The sequence below is a fragment of the Drosophila suzukii genome (assembly GCF_043229965.1).
Source record: "Drosophila suzukii chromosome Y unlocalized genomic scaffold, CBGP_Dsuzu_IsoJpt1.0 scf_Y1, whole genome shotgun sequence".
Lineage (NCBI taxonomy): Eukaryota > Metazoa > Arthropoda > Insecta > Diptera > Drosophilidae > Drosophila > Drosophila suzukii.
Genome location: NW_027255895.1, coordinates 2775438 through 2788664, shown reverse-complemented (window position 1 = coordinate 2788664; position 13227 = coordinate 2775438). Strand labels below are relative to the sequence as shown.

Sequence of the window (13227 nt, the reverse complement as noted above, 5' to 3'; positions counted from 1 at the left end):
TATTCAGCAGGATCCTGCAGAGCGATCCTGTGGTTTCGCTTGCCTTCTTGTTTACGAACTCCAGGTGTTCGCGGTAGGAGAGGCGGGTGTCCAGCATGACTCCCAGGTACCTTATGGCACGCTGAGAAGTTATCGTTGACCCTCCGATCTGGATATGCGCCGACTCCACTGCTTTCCTGCTTGAAATCAGCACCGCTTCAGTTTTGTGAGAGGCCAGCTCTAGGCCCGCTGCGAGCCACCCCTCCACTGCTCGAATTGCGCAGTTTGCAGCTGCCTCCACGGCCGCAACTTCCTTGGCCACCACAACCAGCGCGACATCATCCGCAAAGCCCACAATGTCGGTGCTGCTCGGCAGTGGGAGCTTCAAAACACCGTCATACATCGTGTTCCAGTACCGAGCCTTGAGGAACACCGGCTGTCACCTCGTACGTCCTGGGGCCCACAGAGGTATCTAGGACCAACTCCCTTTTGCTGAGGTAGCTGTGCACTACATTCAGCAGGTAATCCGGGATGTTGAAGGACCGTAGTGCCTCCAGTGTCCTCCCCCAATCGGCTGTGTTGAACGCGTTCCGTATGTCCAGCGTGACCACTAGACAATACTTTTTCGTCCCACCTTTCCATCTGGTACCCGCGATGGCTTTAGCAGCAATATTGGTGACCCTCTCTATCGGGTCCAGTGTAGATTTCCCTTTACGGAAACCGTACTGGTTGGAAGACAGTCCACCGGCGTCCTCCATAGCAGCGTTAAGCCTTGTTGCAATGACCCTTTCGAAGACCTTGCCTATAGTGTCCAGCAGGCAGATGGGTCTATAGGAAGAAGCTTCGCCCGCTGGTTTCCCTGGCTTCGGCAGGAGCAGAAGTTTTTGGCGCTTCCACCTGTCGGGGAAGGTCCCTTCCAGCATGCACGTGTTGTAGAGCGATGCTACCACGCCCGGATGGAGGGATAGCAGGGTCTTCACTGCCCTGTTCGGGACCAAATACGGCCCGGGTGCCTTCTTGCTCTTCAGGTTCTTTGCCGCAGACAATAGTTCCGTCTCCGTGACCGGACATATCTGGCTCCCAATTTGTCGCGTCCATCGGGGGATGCAATGGCGGCGACCCTCTGGAAAAAGCACTTGGACAATGCCTTCCAGGACCGCCGGGTCATTAGGCGACCTGTTGCCGGCACTCACACGCTTGACCACCGTCTTGTAGGCTCTTCCCCATGGGTGGTTTTCCAGCTCGTCACAGAGCTTGAGGTAGCTCTCCCTCTTGCTGTCCCGAATCGCCAGTTTGAGTGCCTTCTTTGCACTCTTAAAGCTAGAGTTGCAGGCAGAAAGGTTTGCGGTGCCACTCGCCCTTTGGACTAACCTCCTGGCTCGAAGGCAGGTCCTGCGCAAGCTAGCGATTTCCTCGCTCCACCAGTACACTGGCGCGTGGTGCTTCCGAAAGGTCTTACGCTGCTGCATGCTTTGGTCACAGGCTTCCTCCAGTCTGGCTGCCAAATTGTTCGCTGCTACATCTGCTGAGTCCAGCTCAGATACAGCCAATCCCTCCAGTGCGCTGGCGAAGGTCTGTGTCCTAAAGGTGTCCTGGCGGTAGGCTTTTCTTGGCCCGGTCATCGGCTGGCTTTGGCACGGTGGACCGCCAACTGTCAGCAGGATGGCCTCATGGTCGCTGGCCGTGAACACCTCGCCTATCCTCCAGCGTGTGCTACGGGATAACGAGCTGCTCGCGAACGATAGATCGATGATTGAACCGGCCCCAGCTCTGTTGAAGGTGTGCTGGGAGCCCTCGTTCAACAGGACGATGTCCAGAGACGCAATTGCTTCAAGGATTGTGCGCCCCCTGGCGTTGGTATAGAGGGAGCCCCATTCCTCGGCCCAGGCGTTAAAGTCGCCTCCGACCACCACGTTGCTCCTTCCTCTTAGGTCGCTGATCAGCTCGTCCATGATCCTGCTAAAGGACGTCAGTGATAGACTGGGGGCCAGGTAGCAGCTGTAGATCCATGTGCCGCCTACGTTCGCTCGGACAAATCCCTCTACTGCCATCGTGTCCCGCATTGGTGGAACACTCACGCCGCAGAGCCACAGAGCAGCTTTGCCTGTGCGATCCGTGACCCAATCGCTGCTGCTTTCCACTCTGTATGGCTCACTGAGTATCGCCACCTCAGAACCCAGCTCACGCACCGTCTGCTTCAGGAGGTCCTGCGGGGCCCTACAATGGTTCAGATTTAGCTGAATCAATTGCATGACGGCCGAGGTCTCCCTGTCCGCTGGTTGTGGCTGGGCAGAGTCTGCTTCCTGCCTGGTGCCTGGTCTCCTTTCTTCCTGCCGCAGAGCAGAATAAACATGAAGGCTCCTTGCTGCACTTGGCTGCCTTGTGCCCTTTTTCACCACATCTCATGCAGCAATCGCTCCTGACCACTAGGCTCTTGCAGTTAACTGCAATATGCCCGGGTTCCAAGCATTTAAAACATCTTGGGGGGCCTGTTATTTCCCGGATCCTGCAGATGGTCCATCCAATCCGTACCTCGCCACGATGGAGGACGGTTTTCCCCAGGGAGTAGGGCAAGCTGATCACAGCTAGCTGCGACTCCGCGTAGCCTCGACGCAGACTTCGAACTCTGATGCGCTCCGCGTCAATACCATACTGGCTCGCAATCGCAGCGCAGATTTCCTGCTCCGTCGCGATGGAGTCGATGTCTCGTATCTCCAGAATGAGCAGTTTGGTCTCGTCCGACATGGCTCGCACTGACGCTGCGTCGCCTAACACCCTCGCTATGCTCTCCTTCATGGCTTCTGCACTTTCTGCGCTGCCTTTGGCCACCTCGAGCAGTAGGTTGCCGTTAATGGTGCGGCGTACCTTGGATACACAGCTTCCCAAGTCCGACAGCTGTTTATCTTCCCTTCGAGTCACCATGGCTAACACCTCGCTGTACGATTTCCCGCTCGCCTGGACAACGACGGCGTCAGGTCTGGCGCGACGCGTGGCCCTCGGCTTTTTCTTGACCACCTCCCTCTCAGCGACCGGAATTGCGGGGCTCACAGTCTTACTGGCGCCAGCGTGCGTCGGATCTCTCTCTTGTGGCCCTTTTGGCGGGTTCTTTCGGGTGCTCCTGGAAGCTTTGGCACTTTTCTGCTGCGTTGGGCGCGTGGATGGTGGGGCCACTTGAACCACGGTTCCTCCAGCCACAGTCGGCTGGCTTATCCTTCGCCAAGGCTCCGTTTGCGCTGCAGAATTTCTCCTCCAGACAGGCGTTGTCTGCTGTTCTTTGTCGGCGCTCTGCAGGCTTCGAGAGCATTTCGCGCACACAATTGCAGCATCTTGCCCATTCACCCTGGTACTGTCGTCCTTGCCGCCCTCTCTGTTCGCCTCTAGGATGTTCGTGTGAAGCGCCTTCATGCGCACGAACGTCTCCCTCGTGGCGACAGTTATGTGGCGCGCCGTCCTGTCCATCATCTTGGTGGATACCTCCTGCAGAAGCTTCCCCAGCTCCAAGAGATCCTCCAGACAGGTTGCCTCGTGGGAGGCCTTGCTCCTTTTGGCCGGCGTTGTCCTCTGCGAGTTAGCTGGGCTCGCAGGATCACGCGTCCTCTTAGGGGTATCCTTAGCTTCCTCGGTGTCTACGATCAGCTAATCGACTTGGGTTGTCGAAGGTGCCGGCGAGCGGGCGAGCTTGCTGCCCTTCTTAAATGCCGCTGCAACTCCGTCGGTCCCATCTTCCCTCGACTGGCGGGGAGATCTTGCCACCACTGGTCTGCCCGCTAAAGGGTTTTCAGCCTCCTCCATCTCGGGCTACCCGGTTTGTTCGAGGGAGGCTCCCGCGCTGGCCACAGATTTCCCCTAGGCTTACGATGGGGGATATACCGCCCCTTTTCGGTCCCCAGTGCCCCTTTTGATAGACACCGCCGCGGCGGAGGGGTTGGAATTTAGCCCGATCCTTGGCCTTCTGCCTTTTGCCGTCCCTGAATCCCGGTGCCAGAATTTGGAGAATTTCGAATATTCAAAATTCAAAACTTTGGGTGGGCCCGCGTTTATGGCGCTTTCCAACACTATGTGCTGTTAGGCGCGGGGATCCGCGCTGTTAAGCTCCTACCCCGACGTTGTTCAACACTGTAAACAGCTGATTTTGTTGTTTGCAGTGATGAGGGAAAAAACGCGCGGGTGGCAGCTTGTGGATGCTGTGCGCGTGAGAGAGAATTCGTGGTGAAAGCCTCTCACTCGATGGGCGCGGGAGAGGATCCCCCCCTGGCCCACGAACCGACAGCAGCCTCACCAGTTTAAGACTTGGGGATACGTTCGGAGGCCCCGCCGGAAGTCCCTCTAGTCCCGGAGTGTCTCGCACTATACACAGTACACTTTTTAGGTAACGACCGTCGCTACACTGACTTTAAAACGAGATAATCTCAGAGCGCACTCGACTATACAACCGTCTTGCCGTCACGTCCACGTACATGAGGAATTACAGGGTAGGTGGATGTGTGTGTGGCTGTGGTTTCTATTTTTTTATGTGTTCAACTTCGGCATGTAGTTTTACAGAGTTGATCTAAATTATTGCCGCTGTTCAGCATCTTCAGTACTTAAGCCTTTCTGGCTTTTAATCTTTTCACTACGCCACTACGTTTCGCACACATCACACTCTACTCACTGTGTTTCTTGTTGTTGTTCTTGTTATTGCCCTTGCTGACTTTGTTGCCGTTGTTGCTGTTGTTGCCGTTTCTTATTGTGAGAGGTCCAGATCCAGTTAGACCAAAGTCACGGTCGCCATGTAGTGTAAAGACATCTTTGATTTGTTTTTAATATTCTTTATTTTAAATCTGGAGGAGCATTAGTGCCGCTACCAACGTCGTTGTTTCTGATTTTACATTTTACCTTAGGTTCTAAGTAAGTACCTGCAACCTGAGGTGTCCCGCACTAATCAAACGCGCTTTCAGGTATTAAACACGGTTTACAACGACCAAAAACTCGATATATTGGCGATCGTTGTTCAGGTCAACTTAACTGGGTGAGTGTTGACCTCCTCCATAGATGCATCGCACGCCTCCTTCACTCTATCCGCTATGTTCCTCGCGCATGTTTTAGCGTCTCTTGTAACGCAGACGCCTTCCATGTGTGCTAGGAGGGATACTGTGTTAAGGGTATGCGCATTGTAGGTTGTTTGGCGGCTGCATACATATGTATGTATGTTCGTGTGTTTGTGACCGAATGCACGATAACGACAGCAAAACAAAGCGTTTGTTTAAACTGTATTAAACAATCGCGAGACCGAAATGCAGACTCCGATAAAAACTATATCACGTCGGGGTCACCAAATGTTTATGGGGAAGACAACAAATATGCCACCCTTATAGTTATAATGTAATGCGTTTATTCGGCTCAAAGAACTTTATATAGACATTTGCAGGCTTACAAAGTAGTCGCTGAATAGATAAACGACAGCTTTAGTGGTATAAGAAAGAAGGCGACAAAGATAAGCAGAGAGCGCTGGCGATCTGCTCCAAACACTTATATTAAGTTCGGCCAAAGAGCTAGTGGGATGGCTCGGAGGGCGAAAGTTGGACACGGCCCGGCTACCGCCAAGCCCCATCGTTAAGCGTAAACAAGTAGCCCCGGACAGTCAGCGGGTATCTGCGCCATAGCAGTACCGACGTCGTGCTTGTGCTGCCGCCTCCGACAAATAGCCCCCCTTTCCCACAAGTTTTGAACCTACCTCTTTCCTACCCACACAACTCATCTCACCCCAATCTGGACTAAGGTGTCAGTCGTACAGTGCCGAGAGTCTATCTGGCTGGGAGCCCGAGTCATCAAAAAGTTCAGTCTCAAACGGTGAGCTCAGGCAGGTGTATTATATTAATCGTGGAGTAGTACGCGACATGCGTAGATGTTTATTGGATCACTTTGAAATAAGAACTGCTTAAGCCTAACTTAACTTAAGCGCTCCAGAGCAGAGCGGAGACTTAGGGGAGAGATGGAGAGGGAGAGCGGACGGCAGTGCGAGCGCGCGAGATGTAGACATCTGGATAAAACTGCCGCTCAAAACTGCCTCCTGAAATTAAACGCCCTTTTGACGTAAGCACGAAGTGCTCAATAAAATCCAAAGAACTTCTGTCAAATTCACTTTTACACTATGACCGCTCTATTTCCCAAACCAAATGATTCTTTTAAAGTTTTGGTATACAATCCCTTTAGTTTTGCGATGTCTTTCGATTGATGTATCACTCATATTGTTCGGAGCATTATCTCAAATTCGATAGAGACGTTTATCCGTGTACAGCGGATCTCTGCCCGGGTGGACCTGTACCTTCTCCGCAGCTTGTGGTATTCAAACATGGAAAACTCTTATAATAATTAACATGATATCAGCACCAAAAAAGAGCCCGACACTCTCAAAAAGTCGGAGGGTGTAACCAACGACGACAAGATCACGGATCACGGCTCCGAAAATCCCTGCCCATGTGAAGTCGACCCCTGCCAGGGCCAGCGAACAACGCAGCTGTCCGAGCTCAACTCACCATAAAGACAAGCCAAAGCCTCCCACCAGCGTAGGTGTGGCTACCAGCTACTCCAACCGGAGGGGAGCGCCAAAGCCAGTCTCGTGATGAGTTCCAGGGCAAAGGAGTTCAAGAGGACACCACCTAACCGGGCAGGACCTCTTGAACGTAAGAAAGCATTCCGAATCCTTAAACGGCTGGCCACCAACCCAACACGTAAGGATCAAACGTCGAAATTGGATTACCAAAAAATGCAGAAGATATAGCCTGGGCAAAGCGAGCGAGAGAGGTCGATGGAGACAGCTCAACCAGCGAACAAGAAGGCCAATATAAGAGATCCTTTGCTGAATTCGTAAATCATTATTGGCGTCATCGACCAGAGCGATAATGGCGGAAGGATCCCAAGGAACAAATGGGGTCTGGGTAGACCGGCCCTTGCGTCAGTGGCCTTAAAAGTGCTGGACGAGAACACAGGTCCGCCACCCGATTGCTCAGATGCATTGTGGTACCAGGGCAACGTTAAGTTGATCGCCTGTGAGGACGAGAGATCGGCAGCACTTTACAAGGCTGCCATTAACAAAACCGGCGAGGTCTACTCCGGGGCAGTTTGCGAGGCTGCAGACATCCCGTCTCGACCAAGAGCGAGGGTGTGGCTGCCGTCGGAACCCTCGGAACTTACTACAGATGGCTGGAAGGTGGTCAAGGTGGAGAAAACCGAGCGCGTCACTATGAACGTGGTAATCCTCTTGAAACAGGCCTGCTTGGCTTCCGCAATAAGGAATACTCTCTGGCAGCGTTTCTAGACATAGAAGGCGCCTTTAACAACGTCACCCCAACGGCGATTACTGGTGCTCTGACTGAACTGGGCTTTGAGCGGCCCATAGTGGGACTCATACACACCATGCAAACAAACAAAATTAGTCCTCCATCGTGGCGAGGTGCGGATTGGATGGACCATCTGCAGGATCCGGGAAAGAACAGGCCCCCAAGATGTTTCAAATGCTTGGAATCCGGGCATATTGCAGTTAACTGCAAGAACCTAGTGGACAGGAGCGATTGCTGCATGAGATGTGGTGAAAAAGGGCACAAGGCAGCCAAGTGCAGCAAGGAGCCTTCATGTTTATTCTGCTCTGCGGCAGGAAGAAAGGAGACCAGGCACCAGGCAGGAAGCAGACTCTGCCCAGCCAGCGGGACAGGAAGACCTCGACCGTCATGCAATTGATTCAGCTAAACCTGAACCATTGTAGGGCCGAGCAGGACCTTGTGAAGCAGACGGTGCGCGAGCTGGGTTCTGAGGTGGCGATACTCAGTGAGCCCTACAGAGTGGAAAGCAGCAGCGATTGGGTCACGGATCGCACAGGCAAAGCGGCACTGTGGCTCTGCGGAGTGAGTGTTCCACCAATGCGGGACACCAGGGCAATAAAGGGATTTGTCCGAGCGAACGTAGGCGGCTCATGGATCTACAGCTGCTACCTGGCCCCCAGTCTATCACTGATGTCCTTTAGCAGGATCCTGGACGACCTGATTAGCGACCTGAGAAGGAGCAACGTGGTGATCGGAGGCGACTTTATCGCCTGGCCCGAGGAATGGGGCTCCCTCTATACCAACGCCAGGGGGCGCACCATCCTTGAAGCTATTGCGTCGCTGGACATCGTGCTGTTGAAAGAGGGCTCCCAGGACACCTTCAACAGAGCTGGGGCCGGTTCAATCATAGACCTATCGTTCGCGAGCAGCTCGTTATCCCGTAGCACACGCTGGAGGATAGGCGAGGTGTTCACGGCCAGCGACCATGAGGCCATCCTGCTGACAGTTGGGCCGGGACCAAGAAAAGCCTACCGCCAGGACACCTTTAGGACACAGACCTTCGCCAGCGCACTGGAGGGATTGGCTGTATCTGAGCTGGACTCGGCAGATGTAGCAGCGAACAAATTGGCAGCCAGACTAGAGGAAGCCTGTGACCAAAGCATGCAGCAGCGTAAGACCTTTCGGAAGCACCACGCGCCAGTGTACTAGTGGAGCGAGGAAATCGCTAGCTTGCGCAGGACCTGCCTTTGAGCCAGGAGGTTAGTCCAAAGGGCGAGAGGCACCGCAAACTTTTCTGCCTGCAACTCTAGCTTTAAGAGTGCAAAGAAGGCACTCAAACTGGCGATTCGGGACAGCAAGAGGGAGAGCTGGAAAACGAGCCATGGGGAAGAGCCTACAAGACGGTGGTCAAGCGTGTGAGTGCCGGCAACAGGTCGCCTAATGACTCGGCGGTCCTGGAAGGCATTGTCCAAGTGCTGTTTCCAGAGGGTCGCCGCCATTGCATCCCCCGATGGACGCGACAAATTGGGAGCCAGATATGTCCGGTCACGGAGACGGAACTATTGTCTGTGGCAAGGAACCTGAAGAGCAGGAAGGCACCCGGGCCAGGGAAACCAGCGGGTGAAGCTTCTTCCTATAGACCCATCTGCCTGCTGAACACTATAGGCAAGGTCTTCGAAAGGGTCATTGCAACAAGGCTTAACGCTGCTATGGAGGACGCCGGTGGACTGTCTTCCAACCAGTACGGTTTCCGTAAAGGGAAATCTACACTGGACGCGATAGAGAGGGTCACCAATATTTCTGCTAAAGCCATCGCGGGTACCAGATGGAAAGGTGGGACGAAAAAGTATTGTCTAGTGGTCACGCTGGACATACGGAGCAGCACCAACATTGTGGGCTTTGCGGATGATGTCGCGCTGGTTGTGGTGGCCATGGAAGTTGCGACCGTGGAGACAGCTGCAAACTGCGCAATTCGAGCAGTGGAGGAGTGGCTCGCAGTGGCTCGCAGTGGCGGGCCTAGAGCTGGCCTCACACAAAACTGAAGCGTTGCTGATTTCAAGCAGGAAAGCAGTGGAGTCGGGGCATATTCAGTGCCATAAGGTACCTGGGAGTCATGCTGGACACCCGCCTCTCCTACCGCGAACACATGGAGTTCGTAAACAAGAAGGCAAGCGAGACCACAGGATCGCTCTGCAGGATCCTGCTGAATACCAGGGGACCGAAGCAGGACAGACGCAGGCTCCTCGCGACTGTTGTCAACGCTGTTGTCAACGCTGTTGCTGTACGCTGCTCCAGTGTGCGCTGAGGCCACTGCTGTGAGCAGCTACATGCGAGGTGTTAACTCGACGTACCGCCTGTGCGCCGTCAGAATTTCGAGTGCCTTCAGGACGATCTCGGACGACGCAGCGCTTGTCATCGCAAGCCAAGTTCCCCTGTGTGAACTGGTGCGGGAGGCCAAGGAGATTCGCGCGGCTCTAGTAGGCGAACAGGCGGACCGCAGTACCAAGACCGAGGTGAAGATAAGGGCCAGGATGCAGAGCGTCGTCAACTGGCAGGCAGCCTGGGACAACTCCAGCAAGGGTCGCTGGACCCACCAGCTCATTCCCAGCATAGAGCCATGGCTAAATAGGAAGCACGGCCAGGTGGATTTTTACCTCAGCAGCCGTGTCTGCTTCCGAAGCTTCCTTAAGCACTTCGGGCACGACACGGAGGACGGTTGCCCAGAGTGCGGCAGTGGCATTGTCGAGGACGCTCAGCATGTCCTTTTTGAATGTCGCCGCTTTGGCTATGACCGCCAGATTCTCATGGAGACCACCGGGGCAAGAGTTCGGCCAGAAACTTTTGTGCCCCTCATGCTGCTGAAGGAGGCGAAGTGGGAAGCGACGGCAGCCTACGCAGCGAGCGTACTGCGAACGCTGCGTCGCACCGACAACGAGAGGAGAGAAGCTACAGCCTAGGTGGCTACCATTGCGTGAAGCAATACCTTGCGGTGATACCGCGCAACCACGGCCCCCTACTCCTGTTCTTGAACTTACTTTTACTTGTATATAATTGTAGGAAATAAATGAATATAAAAAAAAAAAAAACCAAATTCCCGGTTGACGGCTGGCTGTGGACTGGGAGTTAACCCAGAAAAGACCGAACTAGTTCTCTTTACAAGGAAATATAAGGTACCAATTCTAGTTCCCCCAAAACTACACCAAACGCGCATAACCTTTAGTAACCAAGCAAAGTACCTAGGTGTCATCCTTGACAAAAAGCTCTTCTGGACTGATAACATCCTAGATCGCACACGCAAAGCGGCCATAGCCCTCTTCGCTTGTAAAAAAGCCATCGGGAGGAAGTGGGGTTTCTCGCCCATGATTGTTCACTGGCTATACACTGCAATAGTCAGGCCCATTCTCCTCTACGGAAACATTGTATGGTGGCATTCCCTAGAAAAGAATTGCAACCTCCGGGTTCTTCACAAGATCCAAGGAAGCGCTGAACTCTGCATCAGTGGGGCGCTTCGCACCACCGCCACTGAAGCTGAAAACACAATTCTCGACCTCCAACCCCTGGACCTACTTGCCAAAAGCTGGGCATCTGCAACAGCGCTGAGGCTCCGCGAAGCAGCGGCGTGGGCAACAGGCTCTACGGGTCACTCCAATATCCTTTAAAAACATACATCCTTACCGCGCAGTACAGACTACGTTCATAGGCAACTTCGAAAGAAGATATAAGATCTTCATACCCACCCGTACAGCCTGGGACAACCTCCCACACCAATTCGAAAGCGCTGTCAACATATACACGGACGGTTCCAAGCTTATCTCAAAAAAAACAGGTGGGGGAGTCTTCTCCCCCGAACTAGACATAAAAGTCTCATTCCGCCTACCAGACCACTGTAGTGTTTTCCAAGCGGAACTCATGGCTATTCAGGAAGCCATGACCCACGGGATGGCCACTCATCTTAGAATTAACCTCATCTGGGTGCCTGGACACCGCAATATTGAGGGCAACTGCATAGCAGACGAGCTAGGAAGACAGGGGACAACCGCCGACATCCTTCGTGATAAGGACACGGTGGGTATGCCCATGGCTACCTGCAAGCTCCATCTCAGGCAGAGATTGTATACACTTTCCAACAACCGTTGGAACTCAATCTCAACATGCCACAATTCTAGACTCAGGACAGAGGACATCTCCTTTCTCCTAAATGCCCTCACAGGCTACTGTCTTATAGGGACTCATGCGCTAAGGCTTGGACTAAGTAACCACGACTTCTACCGCAGCTGCAAACAGATAGACGAAGAGGAGAGCATCGAACACCTCCTATGCTTCTGCCCAGCGCATAACCTAGAGCGCTTTCAAACCCTAGGTAGCTACACACTTCCGAACATTGCGGCCATTCAGGACGTAACCATCCAAAAACTATTATGTTTCTTGAGAACAAAATACTTCGCGAAAGCAGATAACCCATGAGCTAGGGAAACGGATCTGTTCAGAGATCATGTGGTATCACAAGGGGCCCATTGTGCCCTAAGTGAGGGGATTAGTATCTAATCTTCAACCACTCCTACCTAACCTAACCTTTGTTGGGTGCTGGACATGTTGAGCACCCATGGGTACGAGCAATAGGTTTGCTCAGTTCCATGAGACTGTACAAATACTCCAAGCAAGTCTTTGTTGCTTTCTTCTCTCTAAGCCTTTTTGTGAACATCGGCTGAACACAACTGCTTTCCAAACTCCTTTTGTAGCTCAGATATTAGGATACTCCAACCACGCACTTCTGTCTGTTTTGCGTAGATGTATTTTTGTAGATTATCTTAACCAACTGTTACAGCTGCATCCTCAAATTCGTGTAACCAATGGTTAATGTCCTGCTGATCTGATCCCGAAATACTTGAAATGCTATCCGAAACGTCTCTTAAGGTAAACCTGGAACTCGTGGAGTTCAGAGCATCTTGGAATTCAGTACTTTGTGAACAAACCTCGCCTGCATCTTTTTCTTTATCATCATATGGCACCTGGAAATGATCTAAAAGTCTATCTTGCAATGTGCCCTCCCTTACATCCGTACTCAAGCCCAACTTTTATTTCAGTAAAGGAACTACCAACGATGAAATGGATCTTTCCGTCATGGTTACGATAAGATGTCGTTCACAGTTTTAAACTTATTCTCTACAACATTAATTGTGAGGAGTTGAATAACTCCCCACAAATCTAAGCAGCAGCAGCAGCAGATGGCCGGCCGCATACCAGATACGCGGCGAATTCGCGTAGTAACGGCGCGGTCTTTGGAGACCAAGGACGGAGAACGAGAGAGTTTGGAGATCAAGGGTGGAGAGCCAGAGAGTTTGGAGAACAAGGATGGAGAACAAGATAGTTTGGAGACCAAGGAGCTGATAAGAAGAGAGAGTGAAGACTTGCCGGGCAGAGCAAGAGTGCCATGTGGGGATAACGGGCCTCCACAGTACTTCTACGTGGGAGCCACAACATGGCAAGTCGTCGGAAGCAGCGCCGTGGGAAGCATACAAGGAGCAAGATCGCCACGTCAAGACGTTTGGGATTGAGTCATCAGGAATCTCCGAATTGAGATACAAGTGGTTGAGGTCCGGAAGGGATCACACGGCCAAGTCAAGGCTTTTGTTTTCCAACTTTGTCACGACCACACCCTGGCGAATCGCCCGTCGGGTCTGTCAGAGTCAAGCAAAAGAGGCCTACAATGTAAAAGTTAAAGTGGATGATATTATTATACGTTCATAATATCTGTCAACATGAATCGAAATTGTTTATCAAAACGGCTTCTTAACAGCTTTTAGACAGTTTGTGAACAACTAATTTTATATTAGTTTTACAACCACAGAATACATCTTTTCCCAACATAATAGGACATGTTCCCCTAAGATTTATATATAAATACTTAGATATTTTGTTTGTGTGATATTTCTAACGTACACAGCAAACA

At 52.4% G+C, this 13227-nt stretch overlaps 1 protein-coding gene across 1 annotated transcript; it reads left to right on the top strand.

Moving 5' to 3' along the window:
* Positions 1–9604: 9604 nt before the first annotated feature.
* On the top strand, positions 9605–10234 carry LOC139353879 (uncharacterized). The gene has a single exon (XM_070998101.1). The coding sequence runs from the start codon at positions 9605–9607 to the stop codon at positions 10232–10234; it is 630 nt and encodes a 209-aa protein (XP_070854202.1).
* The last annotated feature ends 2993 nt before the right edge of the window (positions 10235–13227 follow it).

Coding starts and splice junctions, on each gene's coding strand:
- LOC139353879 (XM_070998101.1), top strand. CDS start 9,605: ATGCGAGGTGTTAACTCGACGTACCGCCTGTGCGCCGTCAGAATTTCG.